Source organism: Dendrobates tinctorius, unplaced genomic scaffold, assembly GCF_039654945.1.
Source record: "Dendrobates tinctorius isolate UK_male_01 unplaced genomic scaffold, ASM3965494v1 ptg000159l, whole genome shotgun sequence".
Lineage (NCBI taxonomy): Eukaryota > Metazoa > Chordata > Amphibia > Anura > Dendrobatidae > Dendrobates > Dendrobates tinctorius.
The window spans coordinates 10,448,075-10,466,974 of NW_027361826.1; the positions used below are offsets into that span (position 1 = coordinate 10,448,075).

At 50.9% G+C, this 18,900-nt stretch overlaps 1 protein-coding gene across 1 annotated transcript; it reads right to left on the minus strand.

Annotated features, from left to right (window-relative positions):
- Window positions 1-957: 957 nt before the first annotated feature.
- LOC141052304 (uncharacterized) lies at window positions 958-6,003 on the minus strand. Its single transcript, XM_073549506.1, has one exon. It carries the CDS (start codon window positions 6,001-6,003, stop codon window positions 4,579-4,581), a length of 1,425 nt encoding a protein of 474 aa, XP_073405607.1. The 3' UTR covers window positions 958-4,578.
- Between the last annotated feature and the right edge of the window lie 12,897 nt (window positions 6,004-18,900).

Here is an 18,900-nt window from a genome sequence, read left to right on the forward strand (position 1 = left end):
TAATTCAAGGGGTTTGCCACGGACCCTCTTAATTTAACACTGTGAATTAAGTAACCGTGACTGGTGGCAGCGCGTTGTGTACGGCTATTACGGCTTGCTGGCAGTACAGAAGGGTCTTATATTGCTGAATAAGGGTCTGCGGCCACAGCATTGATAATTCCCTTACTGCAGAAGCCTAATTGCCGGTTCACAACAGGCAGCCCGTCCGGCGACCAATTATCCTAGGTGCAGTTCCCTGACTGACCTGAGGGTAAGGGGGGCGCCGGAGAGCTGTGAGTTCCAAAGTGGAACTGAGAAAGTGGGATATACACAAATCCCCGCAGTACTTGGAAGATTGATAGCAGGGTGGGGCATCCAAATTAAACTCCCCCTGCGTCAAATTGTAGATCGAGATTAGCTTGCTGGATATTTTTGTCACATGGTGCCAGTGGTGGGATAACTAAGATAAGCCCCACTGCGCCTGTGATAGCCGTGTGCCGGCATTGTGTCACGTCCCTCCGTCCGCTGATACACCGGTGTCAGTGGTGGGATTGTGACATAGTGGTGACACAGGGTCCGCTGTCCGTCGCGTTTTGGTGGCAGCGGGACCCCCGTTAGTCGTCGCCCGTAAGTGGACGAACGGCCGTGGGCTGTTCGTCACACTCGGTACCGGGCCGGTGTCAGGGGGATGATGTGTCACAGCAGCGGTGACCCGGTCCATGGCCCTGGGCCCCAATATCAATGGCGGTGATGGTTGTAATGTAGTTTATAAGGAAAGTTCGTGACGCCACCTGTGGTGTTTGGCAAGTAAGATGTTAGCCAACGCTGCGTACAGATCCTCTGGGGCTGATGGTGTGTCGCAGCTTAGATGGTGTAGCTCCCCACAGGTGAAGCTGTAACCCCAGGGCAGTGTATAGGTGGTTGGCACGGGGATGTAGCAGTGCCGACAGGGTAGGAAGCAGACACGACACAGCGGGGTGCAATTTCTGTACCTTTACTTGATAACTGCAGTCCAGGGTCCTGATTACAGATGGTATTGGAGCAGGCTAGCGTGGAAGCAACTCAGGGTTTCTCTCTCACAGATGGGCTGTGCAGTCTCCTTCCTAGCTCTGTATGGTGTGAAGCACTCCAGTCCTTAGTCACTCTGAAGTTCCTCCTGTCAAATGTTCCTAGACTTCCACTTGCACGGCAGACCGCTGTAGCCTCTCTCTCTGGGACTCCTCTCACTCTGAATCCCCGGCTCTCTACCCATTTTGCTGTTGTGCCTCAAGTCTTAGCTGGGAGCAGGGCATTTACAGCCTCCTACTCCTCTGGTATCTGTGGCAGGACCGTTAGTATCCATACCACCGTGGAGTCCAGACTCCAGTTCTCTGCGCTCAAGCTGAGGGAGCTCGCCTTCTCCAGCTCAACCTCCAGCTTCGCATTCCACGTCTGCACACTTCACCCTCCGCAGACTATCTAACTCCTACTTCCTCCTGGCCCACAGAGAGCACTCCTCCCCTGAATCCTGGGTCAGAGCTCCCCCTGCTGGCCAGGAGTGGAACTATGTTGTATGTATGGATGAACTGTGAGAGAGACTCATCATTGCCTCCAAGCCTGACATTACCCTCCCCTGGAGGAAGGCAAAGCCAGTGTGGCGACCATACTCCTGGGGGTGCCACATTCCCCCCTAGTGAAAATCAGCACTCCTGGGCTGAACAAAGAAAACATGAATAACATATAAACATTTAGACGATAATAATTTGTACAAGATTGAAAAAGGGAAAAATGTACAAAAACCAAGTGTTTCCAAAAATGGTCCTATGATGATAAATCCAGCATCAATGTCCATGGTCCATTCCTGGGCAAATGGTAAAATATATATACACAGAAAGTTTTTGACCGCACACAAGTCCTGTGGTTCAGTGTCCATAAAAATTCAAAGGAAACTCTTACAGGTTACCTGTAGGCACAAAAGCTTGAAAAACAGTTACATATTTACATTTTAACAGTTTCAACATTTACATTTACTTTATATGCGGAACCTAACTGGTAGCATTCCCTTTGTGGTACGAGTGGATCTACGTAACACTGGTGCTGTAGTGTTTGAGGTACTGGGTACACTACTAGGGATTATACCTGGCACAGGGATATGTGATTGTCTAGTGACTCTTGGACTCCCCAGGGGTGCAACAGGTTCACCACTGGCAGGGCAAGGGTTCTCTGGCTCCACTGCTGGTGTGGCTTCTGCTACCTGATTCTCCTGATCCTCTCGAGTCATGTCCTCCTGTGCTTCCTCTTGGGGGAATAACAACACTGGTACCACTATTGCATCATTAATTCTAGTCCAATTCGCAGGGAATTCCCCAAGCACTGTGCTGACCTTCTTTTATTCGGCCTCTACGGGATGAAGGTTATCTGATTCTTCTTTTCTCTCTTTTAACTGGTCAGGGCACAACTTCAAATGATCCCTGGATACCGCTGCTGAGGTCTCTCCTCCATCTTTACTAACAAGGCATACTTTAGCATTATCAAAGTTTGAGGGCAGAATGGTATAAGGTTCAGCCTTCCATTGATCATCCAGCTTTTGCAACCTCCTCTTCCTTTTGAGGAAGAGTTCTCCCGGCAAAAAGGGGACAGCAGGTGCATTCTGATTGTAAAGCTTCTCCTGCTTTTGTCTTGCCTGGGCCAGACTCTTCTCTACGCACTCCTGTACTCTTCTGTACTGCTGCTGCCTCCCCTTGTCCCAGTCAGCATCTGGCGACGTGGCCTCCGGCGTGAGGACTCCCATGTCCAAATCCACAGGCAGCCTACCCGGTCTTGCTCTCATCAGGTACGCTGGAGTACAGTTGATAGAGTTTACTGGAATATGGTTGTAGTGGTCTACCAGATCTGGCAACTTCTCAGGCCACAGATTCCTCTCCTCCATGGGCAATGTCTTCAGCAGGTCAATCACCACCTGGTTCATCTTCTCGCACATGCCATTGGTCTGTGGGTGATAAGGTGTTGTCCGGATCTTCTTACAACCATACAAGTTGCAGAACTCATGGAACACTTCTGCCTCGAAAGCCAGACCTTGATCTGTGATTACTCTTTCAGGATACCCATGTGGCCTACAGAAGTGCTGTTGGAAGTCTCTTGCTGCTGTCCTGGCAGTGAGATCTTTGACAGGCACAACTACCAGGAATCTTGAGTAGTGGTCCACAATGGTAAGAGCATAGCTGTAGCCCGACCAGCTTGGAACCAGCTTCACATGGTCCAGGGCTACCACTCGAGGGGCTGTTTCGTGATGATTGCTTGCAGGGGAGCTCTCTGGCTGTCTCGATCCTTTCTGCGCAGGTTACATTGTCCACACTCCCAGCACCACCTCTCAATGGCTTTCCTCATACCAGCCCAGTAAAACCTCTCTCGAAGCAATGCTTCCAACTTCTTCCATCCGAAGTGTCCAGCTCCTTGGTGGTATGCTTCCAGGACCATTGATGCCTCTCTTCTTGGGACCATTACCTGCCAGACTAGTTCATGTGTGCGGACATTGATACTCCTCTGACACAGCTTCCCTTCGTAGATAAACAGTCGGCCTCTCCTTCCACAGCTGCTGGGTTTCTTCAGTAGCATCCGACTCCGGACGTGAGTCAGCTCGTATCAACAGCTCTTTCACCAGGCAGACTGCAGGGTCACCATCTTGCGTTTCTGCCCAGTCGCGATGTGGCAAAGGATTCAGGGTGACCTCCTTCAAGCCAGACCGTCTGTCTCTCACTCCTTGAGCACGGTGAGCCACCAGTGGCCTATGGAAGGGAGGTAGCTTTATCTCTTCAAGAGCCTCAGGGTCTTCTCCTGCATCTGGTAGGTTGGGCATCCTGGACAGAGCATCAGCATTGGCATTCTTGTGCCCTGCTCGGTACTTGATAGTGAACTCGTAATTGGACAGCAGGGCCATCCATCGCTGCTCCAGTGCACCAAGCTTTGCAGTGTCCAAGTGTGTCAACGGATTGTTGTCCGTGAAGATTGTAAACTTGGCGGAGGCTAGGTAATGCTTGAATCTTTCGGTGACAGCCCAGACTATGGCAAGGAACTCCAACTTGAAAGAACTGTAGTTATCAGGGTTCCTTTCGGTGGGACGCAACTTCCTGCTGCCGTAGGAGATCACTCTTTCTTTTCTGTTCTGTACCTGAGACAGTACCGCTCCCAGTCCCACATTGCTGGCATCTGTGTACAGCACAAAGGGTTTCTCATAATCTGGGTAGGCCAAAACTTCGTCACCTGTGAGAGCCATCTTCAATCTGGTGAAGGACCTCTCCAACTCTTCAGTCCATTCAAAGGTGGAATTTTTCTGCTTGTTCTTCTTGGACTGCCCCACCAGAAGGTTTTGCATAGGGGTGGCTAGTTCAGTAAAGCCCTTGATGAATCTTCGGTAGTAGCCTACCAGTCCAAGGAATTGGCGTACTTCATGAAGGTTGCAGGGCTTCGGCCAGTCCCTGATAACTGTGACCTTGTCAGGATCTGGTGCCACACCTTCTGCACTGACCACATGACCGAGGGCTTGGGCTTCAGGAGGTGGCATTTGGAGGGCTTCACCTTCAGGCCAAAATTGGACAAAGCTTCAAACACTCCAGTTAGGTGTTACAGATGCTCTTCATTGGTTTTGGAGAAAACAATGACATCATCCAGGTACAGCAGGACCATTTCAAAGTTCATGTGTCCCAGGCAGCACTCCATCAGCTGTTGAAATGTCCCTGGAGCAGTGCAGAGCCCAAATGGCATATAATTGAACTCACAGAGACCCATTGGAGTGGTAAATGCAGTTTTCTCATTATCTGCCTCTGCCACGGGAACCTGCCAATACCCACTGGTGAGATCCAAGGTGGAAAAGTAATTAGCAGTTTTAAGTGCAGCTAAGGATTCCTCAATCCTAGGTAATGGGTAGGTATCTTTATGTGTAATGCTGTTAATTTTCCTGTAATCAACACACATTCTCATGGTACCATCCTTTTTCTTTACAAAAACTATTGGAGCTGCCCAGGGGCTACAACTGTCTCTGATAACCCCAGCCTCCTTCATCTCCCTCATCATACTCTTAGGACACAGGTACTGTGTTGGGGGTATAGGTCTATACCTCTCCTTTATGGGTGGATGATTCCCCATGGGGATATGATGTTGAACCCCTTTTGCCTGCCCATAATCTAGTGGGTGTTTGCTGAATACCCGCTCATACTCTTGTGTCACTCTGTAAACCCCATTTCTCTGGTATGATGGTGTAGAGTCAGTTCCCACCTGCAGTTGCTGACACCACTCTTCCAGCTGCTTCACAGGGCCACTGTCCTCCCCCTGATCAGATGAGACCAAAGGCTCTGCTGCCTGCAAAGAGTTGTTGTTAACGGTGAGCAGCTTAGCAACTGTGGCGTACCGAGGTATCGTGGCTTCCTCTTCCCCACAATTCAGAAGACATACAGGTACTCTCCCTTTCTTGACATCAAGCACCCCTCTGGCTGTCAGGACAGTGGGCCTGCTTTCGGAGTATACTGGTTCTACCAATGCCTGGTAATCTCTCCCTCTAAGACCTATAGCTACCCGACACCAGACCAACATTTCACATCTGGGGGGTATTTCAAAGGGGAAGGCATCACTCACTCTGACGCTGCCAATCTCTCCGCCAGAGAGTTCCACCTGTTGTCTTTGCATCAGGGCTCGGATCGCCTTCTTCAGGACTCTTTGTTCTCCGGAACCAGAAATCTCAGCCACCTGTTGCAACAAGACAATAACCTCGGACAGACAGTTTTCAATTACATTGGTACCAAGAGTCATCATAGGGTTACATTCACGTCTATCAATATCAACAATTATCAGACCTTGAGACTTTAGTTCCACCCTCCCCACTTTAACAGTAATCACCTTACATCCAATCTGCGGTAAGGTCTGACCATTACTAGCAACTACTGTCAGTTCATCAGTGGGACCACGGGTGAGTTCAGAATCAGCCCAATATCTCTTGTACAGAATGTATGGCATAGTGGTCACCTGGGAGCCAGTGTCCAGCAAAGCGTTCATGGGGATGCCGTCAATCACCACAGGAAGGATTGGTCTCCCTCCCACATACTTGGCTCTCCAGTTCCTTGGGCCTGGGGATCCTACTCCTGGGGGTTGGCCCTTTGTCCCAGGGGTTGCTCGTTTAAAGGACAGTACCTTGCAAGATGACCTGCCTTGTGACAGCGACAACAGGTGGGACGTCCGTCCTGGTCATAGCGATCGTTGTTCCTTCCTCGAAGTGGCGGGGCTCTCCTCCTCCAGAGCCACGGGACATCCTCTGGTCTGGAAGCAAGCTGGATCTTGTCTTTGGAGGACACCTGCAAGGACTGCACGGTTTTAGTGAGTGCAGCCATTCCTTTGATCAACTCCTGGACCTGTAGGCGTAGCTCCTCAGTTGAATCCTAGTCAAAAGTCTGTGCATTGGCCTCCACAGGGATGGAAGGAAAGGATGTTGCTTCCTGATGATAGGTGATCGCTGGGCGTCTAGGGGGCGCTGGACGGCTGTCAGTGGATTCCTGCAGTACCCGGATAGCCCTGTCCTTAAATTCAGCAAATTCCAGAACAGGGTTTTGCAGGGTTATTATACGCAACTGTCCTCGGTGGGTACTGGAGAGGAGTCCTTCAATGAACTGCTCCTTCAACAGTTTATCTTCTTCCTTTACGCTACCAGGATCAACTTGCTTAACTGCTCGCAGCGCCTCCTGCAGGTTGAAAGCATATTCCCTGATGCTGTCCTCTGTCCTCTGCTTGCAGCCAAAGAACCTCATCTTGATTTCAGCGGCAGTGCGGGTGTCAAAAGTGCTCTTCAGCTTGGCCAGGACCTTTACCACTGTCTCTTTATCAGTGTCCTGCCAGGCTTTCACTTCTCTCAGCGCTGCACCCATGAGCTGTCCAATCAGGATATTTACTTTCTGGCTTTCAGACAGGGGTAAACTTTAAACAAGCTGCGCAGTCTCTCTTTAAATTCACTCAGGGTATGTGACTCACCCGAGTACTGCGGTAGCCAGGCCGCTCCCGGTATGTAGGGCATACACAGCGGCATGATGGGGACCACCGCTACAGGCGCTCCTCCCGGCGGGACCGCGGGGTTGGCGGCGGCATCCGCCGCTCCATCGCCTTGTGGCGCGGACATCTTCTCCCCCCCAGTGAACGTTAGCCAGGGATGGGGGTTGTATGAGCTCACCGGCGGCCGCTTCACAGGCCCGATTCTCCAGGTCGTAGGCCTCAGCTCCTCCTCTTGCGCGCTCTTCTCTCTTCCCGCGTGGCACTTCACTGCTTCGCGCTCTGTGGCAAGCTCCGCCCACGAAGGCCTGCCTCTTTCTTCCCGCGCGTGCCAAGCAGCGCGGCAATGGCTGCAACTGGCACCAAATTCACACAGTCTTTTAAACACAGTGAGTCACCCTACTAGGGCTGTGGGGTACTCGGTACTGGGCCGGTGTCAGGGGGATGTGTCACAGCAGCGGTGACCCGGTCCATGGCCCTGGGCGCCCAAGCAATGGGGAGATGTAGTTAATGGTAGGATAGTTCGTGACGCCACCCGTGGTGTTTGGCAAATATGGTGTTAGGCCAACGCTGCATACAGATCCGCTGGGACTGATGGTATGTGCAGCTTAGAGGGTAAAGTGTTATGAAAGAGTCACCGTAGGAGGCAAAAACAGAAATACTAGCTAAGTCCAGAAAACCAGAGAAGTTGGCAGTTATCGGATTGCAGACCCCTGAACCTAACAACAACAACTAGCAGTAGCCGTGGGGGGTTCCTACGGTGCTCTGGACCCCTCGAACACAGCCGGAGAACTACATAGCCTAAAGACAGAAAGGGAAATCTAAACTGCCCCAGAGCAGACCCCAAAGCAATAGGCAGCCCCCAACATATAATGACGGTGAAGCAAGATGAAAAAACTCTCACACAGACAGAAAGATAGACTGAGCAAACGATGGGGCCCAAGCTAACTAAATAGGACAGGATAGAAAAGCTGCTGTCTGCAATCCGCCAAAACCCTCTCAAAACAAGAGCCAACAGACTGATAGGGAAAAAATCCCTGAAGACGCTAGGCTTCAAAAAGACTATATCAGTACTCAGGTATTTTCTGAAGACAGAGCAAAAAGGAAATCAGCTCACCCAGCAGGGAAAGGCAGAAATCCAGAAAAACAAGGCAAAACAAAACCAAAACACAAATGCAAAAAGCAGAGCAGAAAACTTAGCTTTTGAGGAGCAGGAATCAGACTGGTCTCCAAGAATCCCTCAGAGAAATCACCCGCAAGGCAGAAGGGTGTCGGCTGCCTTATATCCAGTCAGCAATTCCAGTCACCCAGTCATCATCATTCTGCTCAGGTGCTTTGTAATCAGCCTCACTACCTTCCTTCACCAGAAGAGGGAGTTCATCAGATCTCAATGGTGAAGGGGAAAATGAACTCACAACAGTAAAGCTCCCCACAGGTGAGCTGTAGTCACAGGGCAGTGTAGATGTAGCTGGCACGGGGATGTATCAGTGCCAAAAGCGTAGGGAACAGACAAGACACAGCGGTTGTAGTTTTTGTACCTTTACTGAGTATATGCAGTCCAGAGTCCTGATTACAGATGGTATTGGGGCAGGTTAACCTGGAAGCAGATCAGGATTCTCTCTCAGCAGAAGGGCTGTGCAGTCTCCTTCCTAGCGCTTTGTAGTGTGAAGCACTCCAGTACTTATTTACTCTGAAATGCCTCTCTTCAGGTGTTCCAAGTCTTTACTTGTATGACAGACAGCTGTAGCCTCTCTCGGGGACTCCTCTCCTGAGTCCTGGCTCATTAGTCAATTGCTGTTGTGTCCCAAGTCTTTGCTGGGTGCAGGGCATTTACAGCCTCCTACTCCTCTGGTATCTGTGGTAGGACCGTCAGTATCCGTACCACCGTGGAGACCAGGCTCCAGTTCTGTGCGCTCTCAAGCTGAGGGAGCTCGCCTTCTGCAGCTCAACCTCTCAGCTTCGCACCTCTTGTTTGCACACTTCACCCTCCGCAGACTATCTGATCCTTCTTCCTCCTGGCCCTCAGAGGAAACTCCTCTCCAAAATCCTGGTTCAGAGTTCCCCCTGCTGGCCCGGAATGGAACTGTGTTGCATGCATTAGGTTAACTGCTGGAGAGAATAATCACTGCTTCCAAGCCTGGCATTACCCTCCCCTGGAGGAAGGCAAAGCCAGTGTGGCGACCATACCCCTGGGGTCGCCACATTCCCCCTAGTGAAAGTCAGCACTCCTGGGCTGAACAAAAACATGAAAAGCAACATATAAACTTTTAAACAACAATAATTGTACAAGATATGAAAAAGAGAAAAATGTACAAAAACCAAGAGCTCAAAAATGGTCCTATGATGATACGTCCAGCATCAATGTCCATGGTCCATCCCTGGGCAAATGGTAAAAGTTTTTGACCACACAAGTCCTGTGGTTCAGTGTCCATAAAACAAACCAAAGAGAACTCTTACAGGTCACCTGTAGGTACAAAACTTGAAAAACAGTTACATATTTACACAATTTCAATAATTACATTACTTTATATACGATATCTAACTGGTAGTATGCCTTGTGTGGTGCGGGTAGATCTGCGTAAGACTGGTGCAGTGGGTAATGTACTGGATACACTACTGGGTGTTCCACATGGCACAGGAATTCTAGATTGTCTAGTAACTCTTGGACTCACCATGGGCATAACAAGTTCACCACTGGCAGGGCGAGGGTTCTCTGGCTCCACTGCTGGTGTGGCCTCTGTTGCCTGATTTTCTCGATCTTCAAGGTCTTCTTGAGTCCTATTCTCCTGTGCTTCTACTTGGGGAAATAACAACACCGGCACCACAATTGCATCATTAACTCTAGTCCAATTCACAGGGAACTCTCCCAACACGGTACTGACTGTCTTTTCTTCCTCTGTGTCACGTTTGCCATGTCTGTTTGTCTCAAGAACTCCTGGAGCGATGTGCATGCGCATGCTTTGTCTGCATGTCCCCTAGAGCAGTGTGCACACTCACCTCATGTCTGAGCTACAGGATGCCTGCGCGTTTCTGCTCTGCCTTCTGTGATCTTCTCGTCATGTCTGGAGTCCTTGATCATGTGACATTTCTTAAGATCCTGCACTGTCTGGTTCTGCAATCATCATCTCGTCATGTCTAGAATCCCGGATCATGTGTTCTTCCTAGGATCCTGCACTGGTTGGTTCGGTGATCATCTCGTCATGTCTGAAACCCTGATCATGTGACGTTTCCTAAGATCCTGCACTGTCTGGTTCTGCTATCATCTCGTCATGTCTAGAATCCCGGAAGTGCTCCCCTGGTCCTGACCTGGAGGAGGAGGTGCTATGCCCTATATCAGGCCGCCTCTTCCTATGCTCAGGGCCTGATTATTGTGTTGCTTCCCTGCAAGGCTCTGGGTCTGTGGGGTTGCTCCCTCTATTCTGTGCCCTTGCACTTTGCTCTGTAGTGCGTCTCTGCACACGCTCGGTGCTCGTATTCCGCCTCTTGTCTTGTGCATGTCTTGTGTTGTCTCTCGTGCCATGTTTGTCTTTGCCTTGTAGTCTTTCTGCTGTTCTTTGTCTTAGTCTGTTTTGCTATGTCTCGCCTTAGCTATGCTTTGACTTGTAGTCCTTCCTGTGTTCTCTGCCTCGCCTGTTTTGCCATGTCTTGCTTTTGCTATGCTTTGACTTGTAGTCCTCCCTGTGTTCTCTGCCTTGCTATTCCTTGCTTTGTGTTCCTCCCTATGGTCTCAGTCTTTGCTTGCTCTGCCTCGCTCTCTCCTTTTGGTGGTGCGTGTGCCAGGGAGCACTACAGAGCATTTCGCCTCTCCTTAGTGCTCTTTCCTATGTCTAGTCCCAAGGTCTTCCCTTGGCACGGCTCTGGGCTTCTGCCTACGCTCCGCTGCTAGACTCTGTCCTCGCTCTGACCTGGCTCTGTTTCTGCTTGTTCCTTGCCTTGTTCTCTGCCTTGTCCTTGCATTGAACCCCGGCGTGGGTTCCCCTTGGCCGTCTCCTGTGCCGTGGTAAGTGCCACGTGTTTGTGTACAGCCGTGTGCACCGGCCAGTGTGGCGTGCCCCCTGCGTGGCTCCTAGCACGCAGCCCTTCCTTGTGCCCTGGCGTGGCTCCTAGCACGCACCCCGCCTTGAACCCTGGCGTCGCTCCTAGCACGCACCCTGCCTTGAACCTTGGCGTGTCTCTACACGCACTCTGTCTTGTACCTTGGACCCTGGCGTGTCTCTACATGCACCCTGTCTTGTGCCTTGGCGTGTCTCTACACGCACTCTGTCTTATCCTATGCTTTGGCGTGGCTCTACACACGCACCCTGTCTCGTTTGTGAACCTTGGCGTGTCCCCTACACACGCACCTTGCTTTGAACCCTGGCGTGTCCCCTACACATGCACCTAGCCTTGACCCCTGGCATGTCCCCTACACACGCACCTAGCCTTGGACCTTGGCGTGTTCCCTAAACACGCACCCTGCTTGGATATCTGTCGTGCCTCCTTGCCTGAACCCTGGTTTGCCTGCCGGATGCCCGGAACCTGCCAACCGTTGCCAGAAGTCCGGAACCAGATGACTACGGCCTGATGTCCGGAGCTGACGTCCGCAGCCTGATCCCTGGACTCTGTCGGTTTGCCAGCAGTCCGGAGTCCGATGCCATCATGCCATTACCTGTACCTCGGCGTGCCACCTGGCACGTACCATGTTATGGACCTTGGCGTGCCCACGCGCGCACCTTGCACGTTTTGCTTGTTTACACTGTATGTGATCCTGAGTTATTCTAATGAAGTTACCTTGCACCTACGTCTTGTCTCGTCTTGCTTCCTGCTCGTTCTCCTTCTGCAGGACTCTTTGTTCTCCGGAACCACCAGTCTCAGCCACCTGTTGCAACAAGACAATAACCTCGGACAGACAGTTTTCAATTACATTTGTACCAAGAGTCATCATGGGATTACATTCACGTCGATCAATATCAACAATTATCAGACCTTGTGATTTTAGCTCCACCCGGCCCACTTTAACAGTAATCTCCTTGCATCCAATCTGTGGCAAGGTATGCCCATTACTAGCAACTACTGTTACTTCATCAGTGGGGCCACGGGTGAGTTCAGAATCGGCCCAGTACCTCTTGTACAAAACATACGGCATAGTGATCACCTGGGAGCCAGTGTCCAGCAAAGCGTTCATGGGGATGCAGTCTATCACCACAGGAAGGATTGGTCTCCCTCCCACATACTTGGCTCTCCAGTTCTTTGGGCCTGGTGATCCTACTCCTGGGGGTTGGCCCTCTGCCCCAGGGGTTGCTCGTTTAAAGAACAGTACCTTGCAAGATGACCTGCCTTGTAACAGCGGCGACAGATGGGACGTCCGTTCTGGTTGTACCGATCGTTGTTCCTTCCTCGAAGTGGCGGGGTTCTCCTCCTCCGGAGCCACGGGACATCCTCTGGACTGGAAGCAAGCTGGACCTTTTCTTTGGAGGAATCCTGCAGGGACTGCACGGTTCTGGTGAGTGCAGACATCCCTTTGGTCAGCTCCTGGACTTGAAGACGCAGCTCTTCAGTTGGATCTTTATCCAGAGTCTGTGCATCAGCCTCCACAGGGACGGAAGGAAAAGATGTTGCTTCCTGATGGTAGGTGATCGCTGGGCGCCTAGGGGGTCGCTGGACGGCTGTCAGTGGACTCCTGCAGTACCCGAATAGCCCTGTCCTTAAATTCAGCAAAGTCCAGATCAGGGTCAGAATACGTAACTGCCCTCTGTGGGTACTGGACAGGAGCCCTTCAATTAACTGCTCCTTTAACAGTTGATCTTCTTCCTTTACACTGTCAGGGTCAACTTGTTTAACTGCTCGCAGCGCCTCCTGCAGGTTGAGAGCATAGTCTCTGATACTGTCCTGTGCCCTCTGTTTACAGCCAAAGAACTTCATCTTGATTTCAGCTGCAGTGCTGGTGTCAAAGGTGCTCTTCAGCTTGGCCAGGACCTTTGCAACAGTCTCTTTATCGGTGTCCTGCCAGGCTTTCACCTCCCTCAGTGCTCCACCCGTTAGCTGTCCAATCAGGATATTCACTTTCTTGCTTTCAGACAGGGGGTAATCTTTAAACAAGCTGCACAGTCTCTCTTTAAATTCACTCAGGGCGTGGGACTCACCCGAGTATTGCGGTAGCCAGGCCGCTCCCGGTATGTAAGGCATGGATAGCGGCATTATGGGGACCGCTGCGGCGGGCACTCCGCCTTGCGGTGCTGCGGGGTTGGCAACAGCGTCCGCCGCTGCATTGGCTTGTGGCGCGGACATTCTCTCCCCCCTAGTTAACATTAGCCAGGGCCGAGGGTTGCGGGAGCTCACCGGCGGCCGCTTCGCAGGCCCAACGCTCCGGGCTGTACGCCTCAGCTCCTCCTCCTCTCGCGCGCTGTCCTCTCTTCCCGTGCGGCACTTCTCTTTGCACTCTGCGGCAGGCTCCACCCACGAAGGCCGCCCCTCTTTCTTCCCGCGCGCGCCAAGCAGTGCGGCAATGGTGGCAAATGGCACCAAATTCACACAGTTCACAAACAGTCTATGGCACACAGGACCCGGGGATACCGGGCTCCGTAATCCTGTTTGTGACGCCAAATTGAGTCACCCTCCCAGGGCTGTGGGGTACTCGGTACCGGGCCGGTGTCAGGAGGATGTGTCACAGCAGCGGTGACCCGGTCCGTGGCCCTGGGCACCCAAGCAAGTAGCCTCTCTTGGGGACTCCTCTCCTGAGTCCTGGCTCATTAGTCAATTGCTGTTGTGTCCCAAGTCTTTGCTGGGAGCAGGGCATTTACAGCCTCCTACTCCTCTGGTATCTGTGGTAGGACCGTCAGTATCCGTACCACCGTGGAGACCAGGCTCCAGTTCTATGCGCTCTCAAGCTGAGGGAGCTTGCCTTCTGCAGCTCAACCTCTCAGCTTCGCACCTCCCATCTGCACACTTCACCCTCCGCAGACTATCTGATCCTTCTTCCTCCTGGCCCTCAGAGGTTCCCCCTGCTGGCCTGGAGTGGAACTGTGTTGCATGCATTAGGTTAACTGCTGGAGAGACCCATCACTGCTTCCAAGCCTGGCATTACCTTCCCCTGGAGGAAGGCAAAGCCAGTCTTGCGACCATACCCCTGGGGGCGCCACATTCAGTCTATGGCACACAGGACCCGGGGATACCGGGCTCCGTAATCCTGTTCGTGACGTCAAAAATTGGGTCGCACCCGCTTCACCCAGGGCTGTGAGGTACTCGGTACCGGGCCAGTGTCAGGGGGATGATGTGTCACAGCAGCGGTGACCCGGTCCGTGGCCCTGGGCCCCAATATCAATGGCGGTGATGGTTGTAATGTAGTTTATAAGGAAAGTTCGTGACGCCACCTGTGGTGTTTGGCAAGTAAGATGTTAGCCAACGCTGCGTGCAGATCCTCTGGGGCTGATGGTGTGTCGCAGCTTAGATGGTGTAGCTCCCCACAGGTGAAGCTGTAACCCCAGGGCAGTGTATAGGTGGTTGGCACGGGGATGTAGCAGTGCCGACAGGGTAGGAAGCAGACACGACACAGCGGGATGCAATTTCTGTACCTTTACTTGATAACTGCAGTTCAGGGTCCTGATTACAGATGGTATTGGAGCAGGCTAGCCTGGAAGCAACTCAGGGTTTCTCTCTCACAGACGGACTGTGCAGTCTCCTTCCTAGCGCTGTGTGGTGTGAAGCACTCCAGTCCTTAGTTGCTCTGAAGTTCCTCCTGTCAAATGTTCCTAGACTTCCACTTGCACGGCAGACTGCTGTAGCCTCTCTCTCTCTGGGACTCCTCTCACTCTGAATCCCCGGCTCTCTACCCGTTTTGCTGTTGTGCCTCAAGTCTTAGCTGGGAGCAGGGCATTTACAGCCTCCTACTCCTCTGGTATCTGTGGCAGGACCGTTAGTATCTGTACCACCGTGGAGACCAGACTCCAGTTCTCTGCGCTCTCAAGCTGAGGGAGCTCGCCTTCTCCAGCTCAACCTCCAGATTCGCATTCCACGTTTGCACACTTCACCCTCCGCAGACTAACTAACTCCTACTTCCTCCTGGCCCACAGAGAGCACTCCTCCCCTGAATCCTGGGTCAAAGCTCCCCCTGCTGGCCAGGAGTGGAACTGTGTTGTATGTATGGATGAACTGTGAGAGAGACCCATCATTGCCTCCATGCCAGGCATTACCTTCCCCTGGAGGAAGGCAAAGCCATTGTGGCGACCATACTCCTGGGGGCGCCACACATTGAGCTTGCGATAGTCCACACAGGAACGTAGCATTTCATCTTTCTTTCAGGCCAGCACAATGGGGGCAGCAAAGGGGCTTTGGCTTTCTCGAATCACCTGTCTCTGCAGCATCTGAGATAACATCCTCTTCACCTCCTGATACATTTGAAGAGGAATTTGACGATAACTTTCTCTGATAGGCGCGTCGTTTTCAGTGGGTATCGCATGCGTAATTGCTGTGGTGCATCCAAAATCATCTTTGTGCTTTGCAAACACCACCTGATACTTCCCTAGCAGTGCCTCCAGCTGTTGAACCTGCTGCGGCGCAAAGTCAGTCAGCTCGGCTCTCATTTGATCCAAAATACGACGTCCCTCCTGCAAATGAAGTGGATCAGGTGATAACGTTGTTTCCATGGTCACCATCCAGGGATCCGCTTGTTTGATGGAAAGCTGTACTGCATGGGGCGGCACCAATTCTTCTGGCATGCACATGACCTGGGCCACCTCACACCTGGGCGGTAAAGTGACGTCCTTCTCCCCCCAATTTACACAGCGTACGAGCACTGTTCCGTCCTGTACTGTAGCCAAAGTCCTAGCCACCAGGATCCCTGTTAGCAGCCGATTGGGATTACTCAGCTCAAACAGGACCTCCACTCCATCCAGAGGGATGCAGGCCCGAACGGGGAGAGTCAGCACTGTTTGACCCTTTGGTAAGACTCTGTTGGAAGCAAAAGGGGCAATTATTTTTCCTAGTGCCTTTCCTCCGCAGGAAGTCTCCTGAGATTGGGCCGCTCTTATCAGCTGTTGAAAGATCCATCTTTGCGGAGTTTGGGTACTCCATTATCTTAAAAATATTTCGGGGGACTCATCATTAAGAAGGTTCCAAACTCCTTCAGTACATTCATGCCCAACGTGACGGTATGCTCTTTATGTACTTCTCCAGCTGTCAGCACTAACCCTTTTCGCCCCAAGTACTTACCGCAGATCACAACATTCATCTATACCACCCCAGCAATCTGGATGGGCAACTGATTGGCCACCGTGAGCCTAATCACTGGTCCCCATTCAGGCTGCAAGGCCTCAGTAAAGTGGGCATCGTGGTCACTTGGTAGCCCATATCAACTAAACAACGTACGGCTCGTCCGTCCACCTCCGCCCAGACCAGGGGGCACGTGGACACCATACAGGTGGGACTTCTAGTGCTCCTTCTAGACAAAACGGGCTCTGGGCGGTGTCCCCTAAGCTCGGAGCCAGCTAGTTTAACAGACGGCACTGAAGGGTTCTTCCCCTCCGTGTACACCACCGAGATACATGTCTGTTATGAGCTCATTTTCTGCTACACCAGTTGAGAGTTCTCCTTCAGTTCTCCCTCTGGTGGTGACAGGAGGTAGTGAGGTTGGTTTAATTGGTAGTGATCTGCCATCTGGTGAGGAGGATAACGATTGGATCTCTGGAGTTTCAGACTGGATATAAGACAGCCGATGCCCTATTCAGGTGCTGGTGATTCAGTCTGCTTCTCAGGTCTTGGACTCAGCTCTGTTCCAGTCTTCTCAAGTTAAGTTTGTTTTTGCTAATGTTCACACTTGCTCTTGTTGTTCAATTCAGTTTTTTGTGTGGTCAGCCAGCCCGGCTGGGCTGTGCTGGATTTCCACTCTTATTTATCTGTAATTGCCAATTTGCTTTTTTTTTGTCCCTTATTAGATTGGCCTCTTTTTGCTCTGTCTCAGAATATTTCAGAGTGCTGATATAGTGGGAGAAGTCTAGTGACTTCAGGGTTAATTTTGCTATCAGATGTGTTGGACATTATTTTTGGTAGGGTTTTTGGCAGATTGCAGACAGTGTCTTTCCTTTCCTGTCCTTTCTAGTTAGTTTGGCCCCATCGTTTGCTCAGCCTATTTTCCTGCCTTTGTATGTGTTTTCATCTTGTTTCAGCGTCAATACATGTGAGGGGCTGCTTTGGGGTCTGCTCTGGTGCAGTTAGTTTTCCTCTTTTCCTGCTTTAGGCTTATTTAGCTCTCCACTTGTGACGAGGCGTCTAGGACCAACGTAGGAACGATCCACGACTGCTGCTAGTTGCGTGGTTAGAATCAGGGATCTGCAGTCTGCATAGTTACCAAGCTCTCTGGTTTTCTGAGACTTAGCTTGTGTTGTTTTTGTTTCATCGGCGACCCATTCATAACAGAATCACCAGCCATACCGCAGATTCTAGGGTACTCAAAAGCAGGAAAAAATTGTTTTAAAAAGGAAAAAGAAAAAAGAGTGTCGAATTTTTTTTTTTTTCCTCTTTTTCTCTGGGGCCGTAGGAGGATTTTTTTTTTTTTCCTCCTAATTGAGATTAAGCAACTGTCTGATCGTGTGGAGCAACTTGCTGCTGAAGTGCAGGGAATTTCCACCTACCTCATTCAGTCATGTGCTGCTGAGCCCTAAATTTCTGAATTTTAAGAATAATTGTAAATTATTTCTTGCCTTGAAGCCTAACTCATCGGGGAGCTCTGTGCAGCAGGTTAAAATTGTCATCTCCTTGCTGCGCGGCAATCCCCAGGATTGAGCGTTTTCTCTGACACCTGAAAATCCTATTCTGACTAATGTGGATGCATTTTTTCAGGCCTTGGGGTTGTTGTATGATGATCCTAATGCCGTTGATCAAGCTGCGAGAACCCTGTTGGCATTAAACCAGGGTCAGGATCCTGCAGAGTTATACTGTCAAAAATTCCAAAAATGGGTGGTCCTTACTACATGGAATGATAGTGCATTGGCAGCCCTCTTTCGGAAAGGTTTATCAGAGACCGTAAAAGATGTTATGGTGGGATTTCCTGTTCCCTCTGGTCTGGATGGCTCTATGTCATTAGCCATTCAAGTTGATCAGCGTTTACGTGAACATAAAACTACACGGGAGGCGCTGCCACCTTTTGAACAAATGTCAGAACCTATGCAATGTGATGGGGTTTTGTCTAGGGTGCAACGTCAGGAGTTTAGAAGGTGTAATAAGCTATGTTTTTTCTGTGGAGTCGCGTCTCATACTATTTCTGTCTGCCCTAAACGAGAGAAACGTTTTGCACACACATTTGCTGTGGGCAGTGTACAACCCAAATTCCTTTTGGCAATTACTCTGATCTGCTCCTTGTCCACGTTTTCCACTTAGGCTTTTGTGGATTCAGGAGCAGCTCTGAATCTGATGGATTTGGACTTTGCTAAACGTTGTGGTTTGTCCATGACGCCTCTGCAGACGCCTATTCCTTTGAGGGTTATTGATGCCACTCCTTTGGCGGAGAATAAACCTCAGTTTTGGACCCAGGTGATAATGCGAGTTGCCCCAGACCACCAAGAAAATTGTAAATTTTTAGTGCTGCATAATTTGCATGATACTATTGTTCTGGGTTTCCCCTGGTTGCAAACTCATAACCCTGTTTTGGATTGGAGATCTGTGTCTGTGGTGAGTTGGGGTTGTCAGTGTGTTCTTAGTGACACTCCTGTTTTCTCCACCTCTCCCCAGTCTCATGAGATTCTTGATTATTTGGCTTGTTTTTCTGATGTATTTAGTGAGAGTAAGTCTGCGTCTTTGCCTCCTCATAGGAGTTATGACTGTGCAATTGAGTGAATACCCGGGTGTAAATTTCACAAGGGTCGGTGTTGTGAGTTCATTTTCCCCTTCGTCACTGAGGTCTGGTGAACTCCCTATTCTGGTAATGGAAGGTAATGAGCCTGATTA

Excerpts from the sequence above, each read along its gene's own strand:
- LOC141052304 (XM_073549506.1), bottom strand. The coding sequence starts at position 6,003 with ATGAACGCTTTGCTGGACACTGGCTCCCAGGTGACCACTATGCCATAC.